The sequence below is a fragment of the Molothrus ater genome, chromosome 6 (assembly GCF_012460135.2).
Source record: "Molothrus ater isolate BHLD 08-10-18 breed brown headed cowbird chromosome 6, BPBGC_Mater_1.1, whole genome shotgun sequence".
Taxonomy (NCBI): domain Eukaryota; kingdom Metazoa; phylum Chordata; class Aves; order Passeriformes; family Icteridae; genus Molothrus; species Molothrus ater.
Window position 1 is genome coordinate 13,940,675 of NC_050483.2, and position 18,001 is coordinate 13,958,675.

At 37.6% G+C, this 18,001-nt stretch overlaps 1 protein-coding gene across 1 annotated transcript in view; it reads left to right on the forward strand.

The window, feature by feature from the left end:
* OTOG (otogelin) overlaps nt 1–18,001 on the forward strand; it is a 92,348-nt gene that overhangs the window by 28,866 nt on the left and 45,481 nt on the right. Inside the window, exons 20-25 of the mRNA XM_036385139.1 lie at nt 457–622; nt 1,115–1,189; nt 4,015–4,058; nt 4,516–4,669; nt 13,547–13,654; nt 17,668–17,806. Coding sequence (XP_036241032.1) covers nt 457–622; nt 1,115–1,189; nt 4,015–4,058; nt 4,516–4,669; nt 13,547–13,654; nt 17,668–17,806 — 686 coding nt within the window. The remainder of the gene's footprint in view (nt 1–456; nt 623–1,114; nt 1,190–4,014; nt 4,059–4,515; nt 4,670–13,546; nt 13,655–17,667; nt 17,807–18,001) is intronic.

Consider the following 18,001-nt stretch of genomic DNA (forward strand, 5'->3'; position numbering starts at 1 on the left):
TTAGTATTTCAAGAGCTTTGGTGTCTTTTTAGTAGAGCTTTACAAGAGACAGATATATATATATAGATATATATATATAACAGAAAATTTAATATGGTATTGTGCAACATCTGCGAAGTTCACGTTTAATTTAAAGCTTTTAAGATTTTCTTTTAAGATGCTGTGCATTTCCAAAAGCCCATGCACAAATGCCAAGTGCTTTCAGAGTTAGAGGCAAAAAGGCTTCAGCTGTTGGGTTTCCACGGTGTAAATCTGGATTAACTGCACAGACTCATTGCACTTGTTATTACTGTGGATTTACACCTGTGTAGTTTACCCAGCACACTGCCAAGATAGCAATTTTAGTGGAATTTAATGTGATTGGGAACAAAAGAATGGAGATGTTTATCAGAAAACTGTTGGGAGGTCCTAGAGTCTCTTGCAGCGTAATTTGAGAGATTTGTTTCATTTGGACAGCTCTTTCATGTGAGGACACAAAGGAGTACAGTACTTGTGTATCTACCTGTGGCAGGACCTGCCAAGCACTGTCTGTGCCAGAGACATGCAGCAGTGACTGCGTTGAAGGCTGTGCCTGTCCCTCTGGAATGTATTTGGATACCAGGACGGAGCGATGCGTGCAGAGGTGGGTAAAGTTGCAGTTCTGATGGCCACGCTCACTGTGTGGTTTCAGACCACCACATTTGCAAGTCAGAGTGGAAAACTAATTAACTTGTACCCTTGTAGATGATAGGCATCTGTAAACTTGACAGGGTGTCTTGGAATTATACAGTACTGATGTCTGTGTTGATCAGAAATAGCTTTTCTATAACATGGATACTCATCAAACATCATCAGTGCTAGTTGTTACTTTCTATCTGGTTTTTGGCACATACGAGATACAAAACATAAACTACCATTTTCCTACTGATTTGGTTTGAAATGTGCTTGAGTTATACAGCAGTATTGAGATCAATTGCTCGCATATGAAAGAAAACCCTGAACAACCACAAAACCCCCTGCTAACCAAAAAAACCACACCAGCAACAACACAGCAACTGAAATTTCAACAGTAATTTAATGGGAATTTTATCTTGTTTTTTCAGTTTGGGTCAATCATGTTTTCCCTCTATTCCAGAAATGAATGCCCATGTTATTTTCAAGGAATTGACTATCCGCCAGGAGAGAATGTCATGACATCTTTAGGCAAATGGTGAGATACTAAATTGTGTTTTCCCACAATTAAATTATATCATATTTTTAAGAGCTCTATCAAATCATTTTGGCTAGCTTTTTGGGCTTTATTTTTGTTGGTTTAGTTATTTTTAAATGAAACCTACAGAATAAAGCTGCATCAGTTTTCTGTGTTTGACAAAAGTCCTTTAGAACTTAAGCTTTCCAGGCTGCTGTGCTTTTTAATGCAATATGTTCAAGTGTAAAACAGAAAGGAAAGCCACAAGAATTTCTTATATCATACTAATGTGGAGAGCTCCAGAACAGCATAGACATTTCCTGACTGTCCATAGATCTTCATTGCTATTCTCCTTCCCTTTACCAGATTCTAAATCTATTTATGAAGCATTATTAAGAATCTGTCTTCCACTAGTATAGAATCATTGTAAAAGAGCAATGTGGCTTTTATCAACTAACAAACAACACAAAAAATGCTTAGCTGCAGCCAATGGTAAATAAGCATCTCTGCTATTGTTCCTTACATTTGGCATTTGTTCTTGTTCTCTTGCTCTTCCATTTGCATCATTGCAGTCCTGACATTAAAGAAGGAAGTTTGTTAGGTGATCCTGGCTCCTGCCAGCTGCATCCTTTTCAGCAGTTATTTCTGTCTGGAGAAGGTTAAGTCATGTGGACGACAAGCTCTGTAAATAACAAGCTTTCAGAAATAACATCTGAGCTCTGACTGCTTGTATCAGTTGTTACAGCACTTAATTAAAAGCAGAACAGACCAAATTGTCTGTGATAGATCAGTGTAGTACTTTAGTTTGTTACAAAGGCCACATTAGAGATTGGGGTTGTCAGACTCCTGTTGCAATGGGGGCACTTAGTGAGCACACACAAACTCCTTCTCACTCTTGTCAGCAGTCCATAAATGCTGACTGTTATAAATTGGTATCTTACTTGTCAAGTTAGCTTATTTTTTTACCTTAGGGCAGATTCCCTGGAGTGTGCCAGGCAGCCCATCATGCATATGAGGCCCTGCAAAGGCTGGGTGCACTGTTGCCTGCCCTCCCAAGGTGTTTTTGTTTACAGAATGTGCCAAACAGCCCTGGCAGCCAAGAGAAGGGGCTTCTCCTGGTAAATCTTTAATCCTCCTCCTCCTCCTCAAAGATCTAGTTCAGCTAATTTTGCTGACCCCTGTGATGGATATATGGTTGAATGCAGATCATGTGATGGTCCACAAATGTAGTTTTTAAAAAAGTGCTGTACACAAAAATCCTCTTGATGCTAATTTCAGTGGAATTGCTTGGGATCTGGCAGCTTGTCTGTTAATAAAATTAATCTGCTTGTTTATAACTACTAGGATTTTAGCTGGAATTAGAGATCTGTGTCTCCTATCTAGTCACAATTTTTACTTGAGGTGTTTTTTTAATAAGGCTTTATACAGATCTGTTGAGAGAAACAGCTTTCAAATGCAGAAGTACATGTAGGGGGATAGAATATAAGAAAATAGAGATAGTGTAGAAAGTAATCTTAGCCCTAAGGAGTTGGAGCTGGGCCAATTATCAAAGATTAGGAACAGGCCTGACTTTACCAGGCCACAGCTGTAACCACTGAGAAGAAGAGTGCTATAAGAGAGTGGGTGGCTGAGTGAGAGGGGAACTGGAGTCAGTGGCTGCTTTGTGAAGGAGAAAGAGTCAGTGCTCTGAGGAGATGCCCACGAGAAAACACGCGGAAGGTATGAAACCTTTGTGATAAGGAGACAACAGTGTGGAACCCCTGTGATAAGATGACAAGAAGTACAGACTGTCGGCTCCTGTGAATTGCCTTATGCTGAGTAATGCATTAGACGTCATGTAGGAATAAATGTGTGGATGAACTGGGAAAAAATGCTATGTGATGAAGTGCTCTTCTTATCTGTCACTTTCTATTAGAAACAATTATGATCTTTATTTCATTCTCCCCATGCTTTATTCCTCTCAATTGCTTCCTATTTGGAACTTCCCACTTTTAAAGTGGAATTTCTTCTCTATGGAGTAGCTTTTCTGCTCTGTTTCTTTCAACAAGTTGTTTAAAATATTTTCATTGATGTTATATCAGCCTTTGAGTTGCCTCCCTCTCGGTTCCCTTTGCTACTCCTTTTCCTCTTGCCTGAGTGATACTGTGCAGTCCACGAGTGCTTTTCCTGCAGGCCTTTGGGTTCCATACACAGCTCCAAAAGTGTTCACAGGGAGGCTGTAGAACATACAGAATTTGATTCTGAATCTGCTGAGCAGCCAGGAGAGTCCTGGGGATCCTGATTCTTTTAGCTATTGCAAAAGAATGGGAAAATAGTGCTGGATTTCATAGCCTCAGGTTCTTTACTGATGACCAGGACCTGAAACTCAGCCATCACTGCTACAGTTTTCCCTGACAATGAGCTGCAATAGGAGCTGCTACCATTTTAGAAGAGTACAGGACTATTTTGGCTCAAACTAGAAAGGAGCAGTCAGTGTTAGTTTTCTCAGTGCTTCCCTGCACACAGTATCTTGTTAGGTTGAGTTTTATGCAGCATTGAACTCTTTCATGCAGGGGAAATGTGTTTTGGGGAGCAGTATGGGGGCATGTTCATGTACATATTTTTTTGTCAGCCTATGCATCTTAATTTCTTAATTTCTTATAACATTATGCATAAAGCAAAATTTGGGAGTTTAACAAATGTTCTTCATGGGTTAAGGCAATGCTTTATCCACAGTTATAATGTTCAGTGCAAACATTTATAAAATTATTTTCTATTGACTTATTCTGCATTACTAAATAGAATATGTTAATATATTTTAGCTCTTCCTGGCTCTCAGTACATCTTTGTCTATATTTCTTTTGCAGCCATTGCAGGGATGGAGTAATGAACTGTGATAACAATGTAATAGGTGAGTGAAGGGAGAGGGAAAAGATGCTTCAAGACCAATGAATACATTTCCTCCAGTCTTGGTAGAACCCCTTGTCTGAACTAGAAGATAGTGCAATGTGTACAAATTAATTTCTGAGAGGGGATCCTATTTGTGTGTTTGATGGTAATGCTCCTGCTTTGTACCAGCCTAACTGTTCAAAATACTGTTAAATCTGAAAAACTTTTCCCCCCAGTACTTTAAAATGTATTTTTTTTTTTTGCTTGCTAATGCAGATAAGCTTAGCTGCATGATAAACAGCAGACCTTCAGTAGGGAAAATAAAGGTTAGCTTTGCCCCAAATAATGAGGAGAGGCAACTGAATGTTACTAGTATTGCTGAATGTTATAATCTCTGTGTTACCAATCCTTATTGCACACATTTACAGAATACAAAATTTTAGGTGTGAAGACTAAAGCATTTGTCCATTTCCCCCCAGCACACAGCTGCCCAGTGGGACAGATTTATGTTAACTGCAGCAATCCACAAGTGGATCCAGAGCTCAGCAGAGAGAGGACTTGTGAGAATCAGCTGCTAAACCTCACTTTCTCAGCACACCTTCCTTGTGTGTCAGGCTGTGTCTGCCCACCAGGGTGAGTACAGACAGATTTGCATCTTTTGCTGCACAAACATGATCGAGTAATTAATTCTACTTTGAGAATTTGAGATCTCAAAGGCTGAGCATCAAACTTGTCAAGGCTTACCCCATGTTACTGGCTGTTAAAGTCATCATAAATGCTAAACCAAGAGACAAGTGGAGTTAAATACTTCATAATAATATGATCAAAAAACCAAGAATACAGAAATGGCATTGAAATAATTTGATTTAATCTGTGCTGTTACAGTAGAATTGTTTATCTAGTTTTTTTCAAATACCAACACTATTTGGCTGAGGGAGGTAAGTTTATTCATAGGCATAATTTTTAGTATTTTTCCCCCAAAAGGATCTCTTAAATCTTGGGATTTTTGCTGATAATGTACAGATGAGCTGTTGTGGAATCAAGCACTGTATTGAGAGAATTTGGATTATAAAAATAACAATAATATGTTAAAGTTATGCTGGTCTTGATGGAATTTAATTTCTTAAGCACATAGCCTTAGAAGTTTTTGGTGTTATAACTCTGAAATCATTTGAACTGTTGAAATAGCTCAGCTGAAGTCTGTGTACTTGTATTGAGTGATGTGTTGACATTTCTATCTCATTATATTGCTACTCAGGATTTTGGGATTCTACTTTAATACTTAAAAACATGTAATGAAATGGTTCATATGAAATGGAACCTGTAATTAGTGGAACTCAAAGTATGGTACCATATTGAAAAGCGCTCATGTAGACTGTGAAATTAACTGGAGGCAGATATTTTCAGAATTGCAGAAATTTACCCTCTTGGACCAGGCTGGCATACTTCAAGGCTACCTTCAGCAGCACTGTATGGCTGGCAGCTCAGATCATATAAAAAACTTATTCTCTGCTATTTTGCTGTGCATAACCTCTGAGCTTGTGATCTCTACTGCTTCCTGGTGGAATTTAGGTCTAGAATGTAAGCAGTTGGTTTGGTGTTTTTTTGACATTGGAAGACTTGGTGTCAAGTGTGGGGATCCGAAAATGATAATATGGCTTTATGGTTGTAAGAGGCAAAATGTTAAGATTTCCTAGGGACAAAAATAGAAAACTAAGATGATTTGTCTTTATTGTAACTTTAGAAAACTGTATTCTTTTCTACAGTATGTTGCCTGTAGAGATATTAGAACAAAATTATTTGGTTTTGTTTTGTTGGTTTTGTTTGTTTGGGTTGGTTTTCTTTTGAGGACGTGCAAAGGGAGAGGCTTTTTGATGTTGCAGGATTTTACCCTCAGTGCTGCTTAAGGTAGAACTAGGAAACAGTGTTACAAACCTAAAGTTTGAATTAGGAATGTCAGTCTGTACTGATGAAGTAGGAATTCAAGTCACTTACGAGCTTGTCAAAAAGAGTATCTTTTAAATATTCAGCTCTAGGGGTCCTATATTGCTTATATATTTTTGTTTTCATTTGAGGTTGCTTTAGGAAAAATTAAGATGATCCTAAAGGTGTGTGGTTTTCTGGTGTGCTTTTGGAAATGTGAGAGACTTATGCTATGTATTAACTATGCAGGTTTTTTTATTTAGATAATGAATCTTAGTTGTTTAGGAATTTTAGTAGGAGGTGCATTTGATAGAAGCTGGATAGAAGTTGGATATGAAGAGCCCTGATGTTTTGAACCATTCACTGAATTCACACTACAATGATTCATGCTGCAGATTGACCAACTTAGAGCCAGTACAGCACAGTAATGAAAAAATTTTAATTAAGTTTTTGGAAGAGAAAAATGGGTAAAATACAGTCACCTTTATACAGTACCTCATCCTGTGTTCTTGTCCTTTCAAGCAGTGCAGGATTCAAAAGCACTGTGAATTTATGCAACTTGGAAATCCCTTTTTTTAGGCTATCAGTTCTTAGTGGTGAAATAGAAAACTGAGGTGACATTGTCCCCTTTAAAAGGGTAATACAGCCATGGAATTTCTTTGATCTTAATGTTAGTCCTTTACCTGAAATAAGTTTCATTACTTTTTTCATGCTTTTGTTTGAGATCTTAAATCAGTTTATCTTGATTCACTGCATGTAAGCTAAGCTGATTTAAAAAGAAATGAAATCAGTTTAATGTGTTTGATTAGTTGATTTAGGTTAAATAATTTTAAAAGTGAGTGAAGTAAAGTGAATATGTCACCACTAAGAAACTTCTTTGTAGGAATGTTGGACGCTACGATTTTTTGAGGCAGAAGGACCTTTCTGATCTGTTTAGTGGGGTGATAATTCTGCAGTGATACCCTGAAACGTAATTAACAAAAGGAACTTCTTTTCACAGAAGTGATGTTAAGATTTCAAGGGGGCAATATTTTTGTTTTGCACTCCATTTTTCTACTATCTGAAAGCTGAAGTGAAATATTCTTTCAAATACTTCACTACTTTTAGGATTCCTTCTTTTTTTGTGCTTACAGTGCAGCTGTGCTTCATTCTTTTTCCTCGACAGCGAGTAAATCAGATGCAAGTAACCATGCCTAAGTATATATCTAAGTTTACAGGAGATCATTCTGTGGCTTACAGTTTTTATGGTACAAAAATTGATTCTATACTTTACATCTATTTTAGAGGCTGTTGAAATCAGCCATTAATTCTCACTTCCTAATACTGATTCACCCTACTTTGCCTGACATATTAAGTAATTTTTAAGACTTTATTTATGTTTTTTCTTACTGGTTTTCATCTGTCACCATTTAAAGGGAAATGTTCTATATTTCTAGGTTGCATTTCAAAAAGATAAGTAATACACTTTCAGTGCATATTTTTTCAAGTACAATATTTGCATTACATTTTCTGCTTGAGAATTTCTATGAATCAAATTATTTTTCCTCCTTGACTATACTGAATGTGCACAGTTTGACATGGAGACAGGATCCTTAATCAGACTGCAGAAGAAACAAGGAGAAAAGACAGTAAAGGAAAAAGAGGGGAGTAAACAGTAGTACCTGCCTACATTTCTGGATGCTGTGTGACATGTTTGCTCCAAACAGACTTACACTGGTTTTTGCCTGTCCTATTCCATTGGTTTTCTCCGGTCAGACCCAGTGGTCTCCAGTCAGACCAGTAATGATCTCCAAAACAGCTTCTGTTCACTGCTGCTGACAGCCTGCTCTTAATGTTGCTGTCAAGACAAGCAGTTGCTTTACTGAAGGAATTACTTGTGTTTTCCCACTTCCCTCTTTGACAGGATTTTACTCTTTGACTGCAGCATGAGTTGGATTTTACTGATATGTACTTTGTGGAGCATGCAGCATAAAACTTGTGCTATATTGGCAATATGTATAGTTTTGTGCGTGTATTGCAGTGGTGGGAGTTAATTAGCTCAGAGGTATTTTCCAACCTAAGTGGCTGTAATGATTCTAACAAGAGCCCTCTCAGATTTTTGAATACAGGTGTTTTCATGTGGACTGACTCTGATTGTTTAATGGCATACATCAGTGTTTATTTTAGATCATGTTAGCCATTCCTATTTCCATTAGCTGAAATATTTAGCAATTTCCATGTCTGTTTCATAATAATTCCATCCATGTCTGTTTCATAATAATTCCATCTTGCTGGAAAAAACAAGGCCCACCAGACTCTAAATATGAATAATACAATTTCTGAAAGTTATGTTAATACTGTGAAATACATATTGTCCCAAATTCAGTTAGTCATGATTTTGCTTGTTACATCTGCCTATTATATCTTCATCATTTTTTCCTTTTTATGTTTTTGTTCCCTCTATAAAGCTATGTAAAACCAACCACTATACAGTTAACCTAGATCAAGCAGTCTCTGCTAACTTTGCAGTATTTCAAAACTTCATTTTCAAAATTTTCATGACTAACTTTTATTTGAACTCTAAATCGTAGCAAAACTTCTCTTCCTATCATGCTTATAAAACTGGCTGTAATTCTCTCCTTGTTTCAGTGACTTTTAAAAGCTTCCCTTTCAATGTTAGTACTGCAAGGGAATAAAATGTTAATTCTCAGCTGGCTGCTAGCAGTGGTTACCTGTACATCCAGGTCACTTAATTTCTCACTGTTCAGCAACATCCAATACCCAACTGAATATTTTATTTATTGTGAACAGACTGATCTTAAAAAGAAAGCAATGCCACTCTAGAATAACTAGGAACATAATGAGCTCCTTATTTTCAAGTATGTGTATTTATTTTTATGGCATGTGGGTGTTTGAATCTCAAGAGCACAATGCAATTGTATTGAAGTTTTCTTTTTTCCTTGCACCAAATGTTTAATTGTTCACAACTATGTGGGCCACCTTTTTAAGCAAAATGTCTGACAAATTTTTTCATATGCACATTTAGGAAAAACAAATCCAGTCCTTTCTCCCACCCACACCTTCTGGTGAGAACTTATTATTTATAACACAGAAGAATACCTTTTGTGCTAAAAACTTGACTTTACTGAATTTGAGGAAATGTAACATAATTAGAATTTTTATGGCTTTCTCTTTTTTTCATCACTTATTGCTCCCATAAAATAGAAGAATGAAGAATTACTAAATTCAAAGCTGTAATATCCTGTAATTGTAATAACATTTTGTAGCTAAGGAATATTATACCAGGTTTTCCTTCTAAAACTTTCTCAATTATCATCATATTTCTGTGGTATGTATCAAGTGACAGATAGCAAGCTGAAACACATTCTTGGGCGGTTTTACTAAAAAAAAGAAAACTCACATCTTTCTAATTTTGACAAAGAAAACAGTTAATGTTGTAGACTTATATGTGCCTATGGAGAAACAGCTCTGTTAATGAGGAATTAAGATGGGAAGAATACAGATGCGTTTCAAATACTTTTAGGAAACTACTCTTTATTATTGTAATTACATTGACCATGTTATGTCTTAAAAAAAGTGTCTTTAGATGAAATAAAAATCCTGTGTTTTTAGTGAGTGTTTAGTATAATTTTTCACAAGACCTACTGCTCCTCAATTTCAACTCAGAATTTACTATTATTATCAGTGGGTTTTTTACTATTTACTATCATTATTATTATTACTACTCTTTACTATTACTATCACTGTTTTCTGTCCAAGCCTCACTCTTCTGGATGCTGCTGCTGAAGTCCTGCTGCTTCAGGCTAAGTATTTTTAGTTTTTTCTTTAGGCAGGGCTTTGGAGAGGTCTGTTGAGATTTGATGTTTTCCAGGCAAATAAGGATTAACCCCATGGGGATACCATCATGGCTATGCACTTGAATAGTTTCTCAGGAAAATGCAATTCTCTTACGAAGACTGCATCAAGACTGTTTTGGTATTTCAGGAGCCAATATTTATCCACACCAGATTTTATGCTGGTTTCTACTTCTGATGGCAATAGATACAGCATGCTAAAGGTGCAGGAGCTCATTTCCAAAGAAAATCTCTATTGCAGGTGCCCTTGCAAGACAATCCAGTTCTTTTCTATCCTTTTCTGCTTTTTGCAGACTTGCAAATTTCCTTAATATATTTTTGAGTTCCTTATTTTTCTCTTGCAATTCTTACAAACCTTCTTGATTTCCCACATTTTAGTTTGTACCAACTGCAAATCTCTAATTTTTTTTTCTGTGTGTTTGTATTAATTGACAGTAAAACTTCAGCAGTATCATTCAGGTTCTGGAGCACCTGTTCATATGACCTTCTGCTTTCTGGCTTGTTTTTAAGAGAAATCTTGAACTGTGTCACTTAGTTTGAAGGAAGACTTCCATTATAGTCAGAGTTACTTTCTAAAATTCTGATGCTGGTGATAGAGCTGACTGCAGGAAGGTTTCCAATCCAGGGTGAAGCTTCAAAAGAAACTGACTGTCTCAGTTAAAGCACCAAAATCATTTGTTAACAGAAAGATGGAATGGTATACTGAGGATAATGAAAACCTTCCAAACACTCTACAGAATTCCTTAATATTTTGGTATAATAAACCAGGGCAAAGAGGTAGAGGAGATTTTAGGAAGGTCCCCAAGTGAAAAAGAAAACCGAATATATTAGCTATCCCTGTCTAGATAGTGAGTGAACTCTAATGAAGGTATTATGTGCTGCAGGAATGTTGGATTTTCTCTCAAAGTTTATCTTGTGTTCTGATTAGACAGTCAAATGCTTCCTGCTGATTTATTTTGTTTATTTTTTGCTTCCCTTAAACTTAAATTACAGACCTTTGTAGGATGAGCTGTGAACCCTTCAGAGAGCAAACTTCATGTTGCAGCAAAAGTACTTGTGGGTGCATGAATCAGTTGATGGTGGGCTGTTGCAGGTGAGAGGGGAAGGAGCTTGTGCAAGACACAGACTGTTGAAAACTGCTCTGCTGGGACCTGGGAGAGTGATTTTTTTTTTTTCTCATTGTTTTGGTCCAGATTTGGGATTTCTGCAGAACTAGTGTTTGATGAGTCGCAGGTGACATTATTTCTAATGGTGCCTTTACTAAGATTACTTACATATTTCTGTGTGTGTGAATGCAGAAGGCTCTAGACATAATGGGATGATAAAGAAAGTGAATGTTCAGCAGGGTGAAGTGGCATAGTCATCCTTGTGTCTTTGCAGTTCATTGTAGGCTGGACAGTAAGTATAAGCATCAAGAAAAATGTCTGATACTTCAAAGAGGAGCTGTGCAAGGCCTCTCTGTAGGGTATTTGTGGGGAATTCTTAGATCATTGAAATCTATCCATTTGCTTGGCTTTACAAGAGAGAAAGCTGTTATCACTTTTTTTTTAAACCAGTGTAATAACATGAGGAAAAACCTGCATTTAGTGTTACCTTGTCAGTGTGATCTCTTTGTGTCTGAATGTGCCCTGTTCAGTTCTGAGCAGCTTTAAACCAGTGGGAATTTCAGTCTCACAGTTGATTGTCTCCAAGTGACACAATGCTTGAAATAAGTGTGGATTACAAAGAACACTTCACCTACCCTGGAGGAAAATTACAGTTTTTCAGTTTAAGGAGGGAGGAGGGTTTATGGTGTTCTGCATATTTCCATTCATAAGCCTTACAGAGATGTAAATTTCTGTCTGATACATAACACACTGAAGAAGAGTCTAAGTCAAATACAAATTACAAATTTGTACAATGTAATTTGTAAAATACAAATTACCAGCTCATTAAGATGAGCTAATAAAATTTCCTGTGATAAATTCTGTGATGAAATGTTTCCTTTTGGATAGCAGGGAAACAAAACATTGTTACCCTGTTTGTCATGGATGTGCCTCACACTTATCACATCTTATCCCTAGTGCCATATCTTGCTCAAATGACAGTGCTAAACATCAGGAGCAATAAATCTGTTAGGAACACAGAAAAACCTGTACAAAATTTCTATTACTACAGAGGGGTACTGGGATTCCAAACAAACCTAGCTTGAAGAAAAAAAATAATTTATCTGCCCAAAACTACCATTTGAAGAGACTGTTTATTTGTCAATACAAATACATTTCAAACATTAGAAACAAGGTGTCCTGGATAATCCTAGACTGCATGGTGCCTGTAAGGAATCCTTTCACTATGGGACTGGCATGTTAGCTGCTCTGGATTCCTGTGTTGTAGGGAATGGGGCAGGATCAAAACAACTTGGAGCTGCAGCAGTTGGAGTCAAAGACACTGCTTCAGCTTGTCAAGAGTTCAAATTTCACAGCTTTCATTTGAGAGATGGATTTGTCATCACAGCTGTTCTATCTGTTATTGGACCCTCAGGTCCCATACTGATATTGCTTTGCTTATCCAATACCATGACAATATTTCTGATAAAATGAATTGGGTTTTGGAAGAAATGCAACTTTCCTGGGCTCAGTGAAATGATAGATTGTTTAATAAAATAAATCAGTGCTTCTGGTCTATTTCATGACCTTTATTTGTAGAATCTGCTTGAGATCTCTATCTCTTTTTTCCTAATTTCAGATTTTCTGAATATTTATCAAAAAGCCACAAACATTGTACTTTAAAATTAGGACTGATTGCTCTATTTAGTCTTTATGGGCAAGAATTCATCTGTTCTTTTTATATAACAGCAATCTTTTTCACTTTTTCTCTTTATTAGTTTTCCATTTTTATCTGCTTGTCTAGGAGTTCTGTCTAAACACAAATTCACAGCACTAGTCAAACTGTAAACAGCTATGCATATGGTTAGCTATGGTATGATGAAAATATCCCTTGAAGACTGTGAGGATACTTCTGCCACTAAAATTGAGTATATTTGTAATTGCTTGCATGTAGGTGCCTGTAATATTTCTGCTTGCATAAGGGTGCCGAAATAAATATTAATTAATACAATAATTTCATGTAGCCAGGATAGCTCTTTTGATATTAAATTATTCATGGAGCAAGAGGTTTAACTACAGCTATAGAAAAACTGCAGTAAAATAAAACTCTTTCAGTCAATGAAAGGAAAAAATAGGACAAGAAGAAATCCTCATTTAAAAAAGCTTAGACTAAATATGCCACCAATTTTGGAGAGTAAGAGTGCATACCACTAGAACAAAGAGCTGTGATGGCTCTGACATCTCGTGGATTATCTCTTGGCTTGAGTCAAATGCAGTTTAATTGGCTGAGTTACAAGAAATTTGGTGGAATTTAGAGAATTTCTAGGAATTTATAGTTTCCCTGACCTTAAAATTTGTATATTCATGAGTCAGTCTTAGAGGGTTAGTGATTAAAAGGTTAATGCCCAAAGTGCTGGCACTTAATACAGATAAAATATTCAGGTACCTGTGAAAGGAAGATACCAAATTGCTCATACACAATTATTAACAAAATGGTGCCTTTTCAGTTTCAGGAGACTTTTAAATATTATTTGCGTCTCAATAACAAAAGTGGTAGTAACTTTAAAGTTTAGGAAAATATTTTTGTATCTGGATACCAGCTATACTGCTGCTGGATGAGTACTTTTTGTTCTTTTTTTTTTTTATAGTCTTGTGAAACATGGGGATATGTGCTTGGATGCAGATGAATGCCCATGCTCATGGAAAGGGAAGGAATATTTTCCAGGTGACAAAGTAATTTCTGCCTGCCATACGTGGTAAGTGGCGATCTATTTAAGTGAATTCATTTTATTTGTGTATTTGTAGGTTGATTATTTTTCCTTCATGTGTTTTGATCATAAATTTCACAGCAGATTATCTACTTTGACTTCATATTTATATTTCTTCAAAGAGTAATTAAAACTGGTTCAGGTTTTGTTGTTTCAAAGTGCTTTATATAACAAAATAATCGTGATTTGGCATCTTTTTAGTCTTTAAAAATCTTGATTTAGAGGTTTTTTTTTTGTTTGCTTATTTTTTTCAAGACCATGGCTAAAATTCCTAAAGTAAAGGTAAAATCCCTTAAATATTATACCTGAGTGACATTTTGGAAAGCTTTTTACTTTTTCACATTTAGCACTGAATCTGAGCTGTCTGGAGACCAGAATGTAGCTCTGTGTCCTTAACTCTGCATCCACTACTATGTTAAACTAAGGGGAGTACTGGGCAACATCAACATCATGTACTGAGCAAAGAAACGGACAGATTGGTCACTGATTTTGTGTGTGTGGATAACTGATGAATCAATCAGCGTTCAGAGGGAGAATTCCAGTAGGAAAGGGTTGATAGGATGATTTAAACACAGGCCGACACCAATTCCTTTTTTCTTCTGCTATCCAGTGTTGTAAATGCAGTACATACCCTGCCAGGTTTCCTCAAGCACTCTCAGTAGGATGTGCTTTACTGCCATTTTAATAAGCTTTACAGGAGTGTGAAAATAAACCCCACCTACCTGATGCTGAACCAAGCTCGTTTCATGGTAATCTCTGCCTGTTTTGCTCTCTGGCCAAGGCTGAATGTTGCAGGCTGGCACTCAGCAGTGCTGTTTGTCTTACCAGAGCCTCAGGAAAACCAGCTGTACTGCCAAGCACCATGATGCTGTGGTAGAGGTGTAGCCTCCAGGTTCCCAGCAGAGCAGCTCCCTCTTCTTGTGCCCTCCTTGTAGCTTACCAGGAGCATTTAACTGGTGTCTCCTGCTGCTCCTGGCCAGCACAGCTCAGGGTAGCCCAGCCCAGGGAAGGCTCATCCCATCAGCACCAGGCTCTGCCTTGTCTGGATGTCGTGCCCCCTCCAGCCTTGTGCTGACTGCCTTCCTCTGCCTCTCGTCAGGTCCTCAGTAGCTGCTCTAGAAGAGATTTGTAGCCCTTTGGTGGACTGGTGAAGCGACTTACAAGGCATCTCCACTGGGCAGGCAGGTAAAGCGACCCGGGTTGTTCACCCCCTTGTTTCCAAAGGCCTCTCCATTTGGACCTGGTGTGGGATTGCTTGCATCAGAGAGAATTAATTTATCCCAACTAACCTGTATGAGACTTCACCAAAGGCAGCAGCAATGCAGGCAGAAAGACACTGGATATTTAGCCTTCACTTTTTTTTTTTTCCTTTCCCTGAGGCTAGGCTCATTAATTCATGCAAACCCTTAATGCTCTCATGGCTTTTGTAGTCTTCCATGCCCAGAAGCAGAGATGGATTAAGTGATAATGGCTTTCAGGCAACTAGCTGTTCACAAATAGAGGAGAGCCTGCAAGAAGCTCTGCATGATACAAAGCATATAAAATCTGTGTCTGATGTGTTAAGGGAAAGGTGCAAAGCATGAGAGTGCTTCTGTGCAAACAAACACACTTAGGCACTCATGGAAGTCATCATATAGTGGGGTTGGTGCATTGAATTAGTGTGTTTTTATAATAAATATCTTACTCATACTTGGTGTAGTGTTAGCAGCATAAGTATTGATTTATTGAGCAGTAACATGACAAAGTAACTTCATAAGTTGGCAAAACTACCTGTGAACTGACAGGAACTTTCAACCCAAGCTTTGGGGTCTGACTAACCTGTGGCTCTAGGTTTCCCAAGTTTTGTTTTCAGTGCAAGTACCTGAAATATTTAGCAATGGTCTAATGTTGAGGCTATCAGGGCAGTTTTTGATGGGGTGCTGTGCCAGGTAAGATGGGCTTGTGCAAGTAGATGTGCTGGTCTGCTGTCATCATGCTGAGACCATTGAGCAACTCCTGGTCACTCTCTGTGGGCTGCTGAATTGGGTCTCCTGTATTCTTTAACAAATACTTCTTGGAAAAATGCTGTATAAAAAGCTACTTGAAGTTTAGAAGATTCTGATAGCTCAGTTTTTTCAACTAGGGCTCTCTAGATTCTGATAACTAAATGTTAGTTCACTTAGTATGAAACATGCCTGGTGTAGAGGACTTGAAAGACGTTGTGTACCTCTTAATCCCTTCCTTCTGATTATAAATGTGTTCCTGAAAAAAAAGAAAAGGATGTCCCTAGGCTTTACATGCTAAGCCATGTTTCTGCACATTGGAGACCCTTAAGGCATCAGCATATGGAGGTTTGAATAGGCCATGAGTGAAACTAAAACCTACTGTCTCAGGAGAATGTGAGAAGCAGCATTTAGTTTTCCAGTCCAAACATAATTTCTTCTGTTTGCCTCTCTCCATCAGCTTGATGAGGTTCCTTCCTTTGCTGCTGTTCTGAAGTGACTGCAGTTAGCAAGTCCTGCTGCTATTTCCTTGTGTTTTGCTACAGAAAACACTTATCACATGTATTTTTAACTTATTTTAGCCATCTGCTTAGTGTATTGACACATGTTGAGATGCAAAATGCAAGCAGTGGACCAAATCAGTGATGGGATAAGCAGAGTCTTGGAAAACTGGAACAGTGGCTCCATGTAGGTGCAAGTGAATTGCAAAGGAAACTGGAGGAAATCTGATGCTACCAGTAGCTGTAGCTGCCTAGATTTTCTAGATATTTGCTGCCCTTCTGGAAAAAGTGGTGTACTGGCGCTGTGGTAGAAATATGAAGGAAAAGTAATACTGACAAAAATTTACACTAAGAGAAAACTTCCTATTCCCTGCTATATGAGATGTCAAATGATAGAGATTTATCCGGTATTTCTGTAAGTAACATTAAGACTTTAGTTGTAAAATGTTCAGCACTCATTTATGAGGAAATTAAAAGTAGGTTTTTTAAAAGTGAACTTAGGCGTGTACCAAACTTATATCACATGCTGTGTTTAGCTTAATCTACATTTATAAAGATACCTATACTAAAGCTATGCCAAGGTACCAGCTTTGCTGTCTTTATCAAGAAAAATTTAAGTCTCTGGGTCATTTGGGAACACAGAAATGATATTGTAATGATTGCTCATGGATGCAGGAAATGAAATTCTATCCATGATTTATAAAACTCTTATCTCTGAAAATGTTATTTAGATTGCAAGAGGGTGATTCAGAAAGAGGCGTAATATCCAATGTTTCAAAGCCTCCTATTATGCAAGAAGAATCCACTTCTTCTCTTATGCTGCAAAGGGAATTCAGCAAGGTCTGAACAGTCATTCTGTAGATGTGTGGTGAAAACCCTTTGATGTTTAAGGTGGCCATAGACATAACTTGAACTGTTCTAGAAGCTCCTAAATTCTTAGGCTGGTGTTTGGGTGTGATGACATCTGAAAAAGAGCAAGTCCAACAACATGCTTCTTTTAAGGAACTTAAGCACCAAAATAGTGCTACTGAAATGTGTCCTGGTAATTCTGTGGAATTCTCATTCAAGCAGAGGATGCATGGAGACTCAAGTAACAGGACATGCTACTTTTTGACTCTAAGATTCAGCTTGTACAGAAAAAAATGTTTGGTGAGAAGCTGAAAAAGAAGGCTCTCTCCTTGTGGCATGTTATTGGTGTGCACTAGAGAATAAATTGTATCACATTGCACTGGGTTTTCTTGATTGTATTTTTTGGGGTTTTTGAGACTTGTTGTAGTGTCTGTAGGTTCTGGAGCCTTTAAATTGTCATGGAAGAAGAAATTTAGATTATATGAGTTCAATTTGTACGTTTTTTCCCCAGAGAATTAATTGACATGCTTCTAGCCAACATTTCAAAATGCTTCTGTCCCCGCTCCTCACACTTGCACAGCTTTTGTTTCTTTGCTTCTCAGTGCAATAGCTGTAATCACTTGTCTGGGCTTGCAGCTGATATTCCCATAATTGGTGGTGCATTTTTCAGTGTTTGCCAGCATGGATCCTTCCAGTGCACCTTCCAGCCTTGCCCGTCCATGTGCACGGCGTACGGGGACCGGCACTACCGCACCTTCGATGGCCTCACCTTTGACTTTGTTGGAACTTGTAAGGTTTATCTGGTTAAGGTGAGACTTTGTGTGAAACCTCCCTAAAACTGGGTTTAAAACTACTTGTTAAAATCTACCATTGTGCTTACTTCCTCTCTGTGCATTTTATTGAGTCCTACATACTGTTTTTTTCATTTTTGGCGTTGTTTAGACTTTGAATCATACAGAACATAAACGTACTCTGAGGTTTCTGCTAATTGAACTATGTAACAA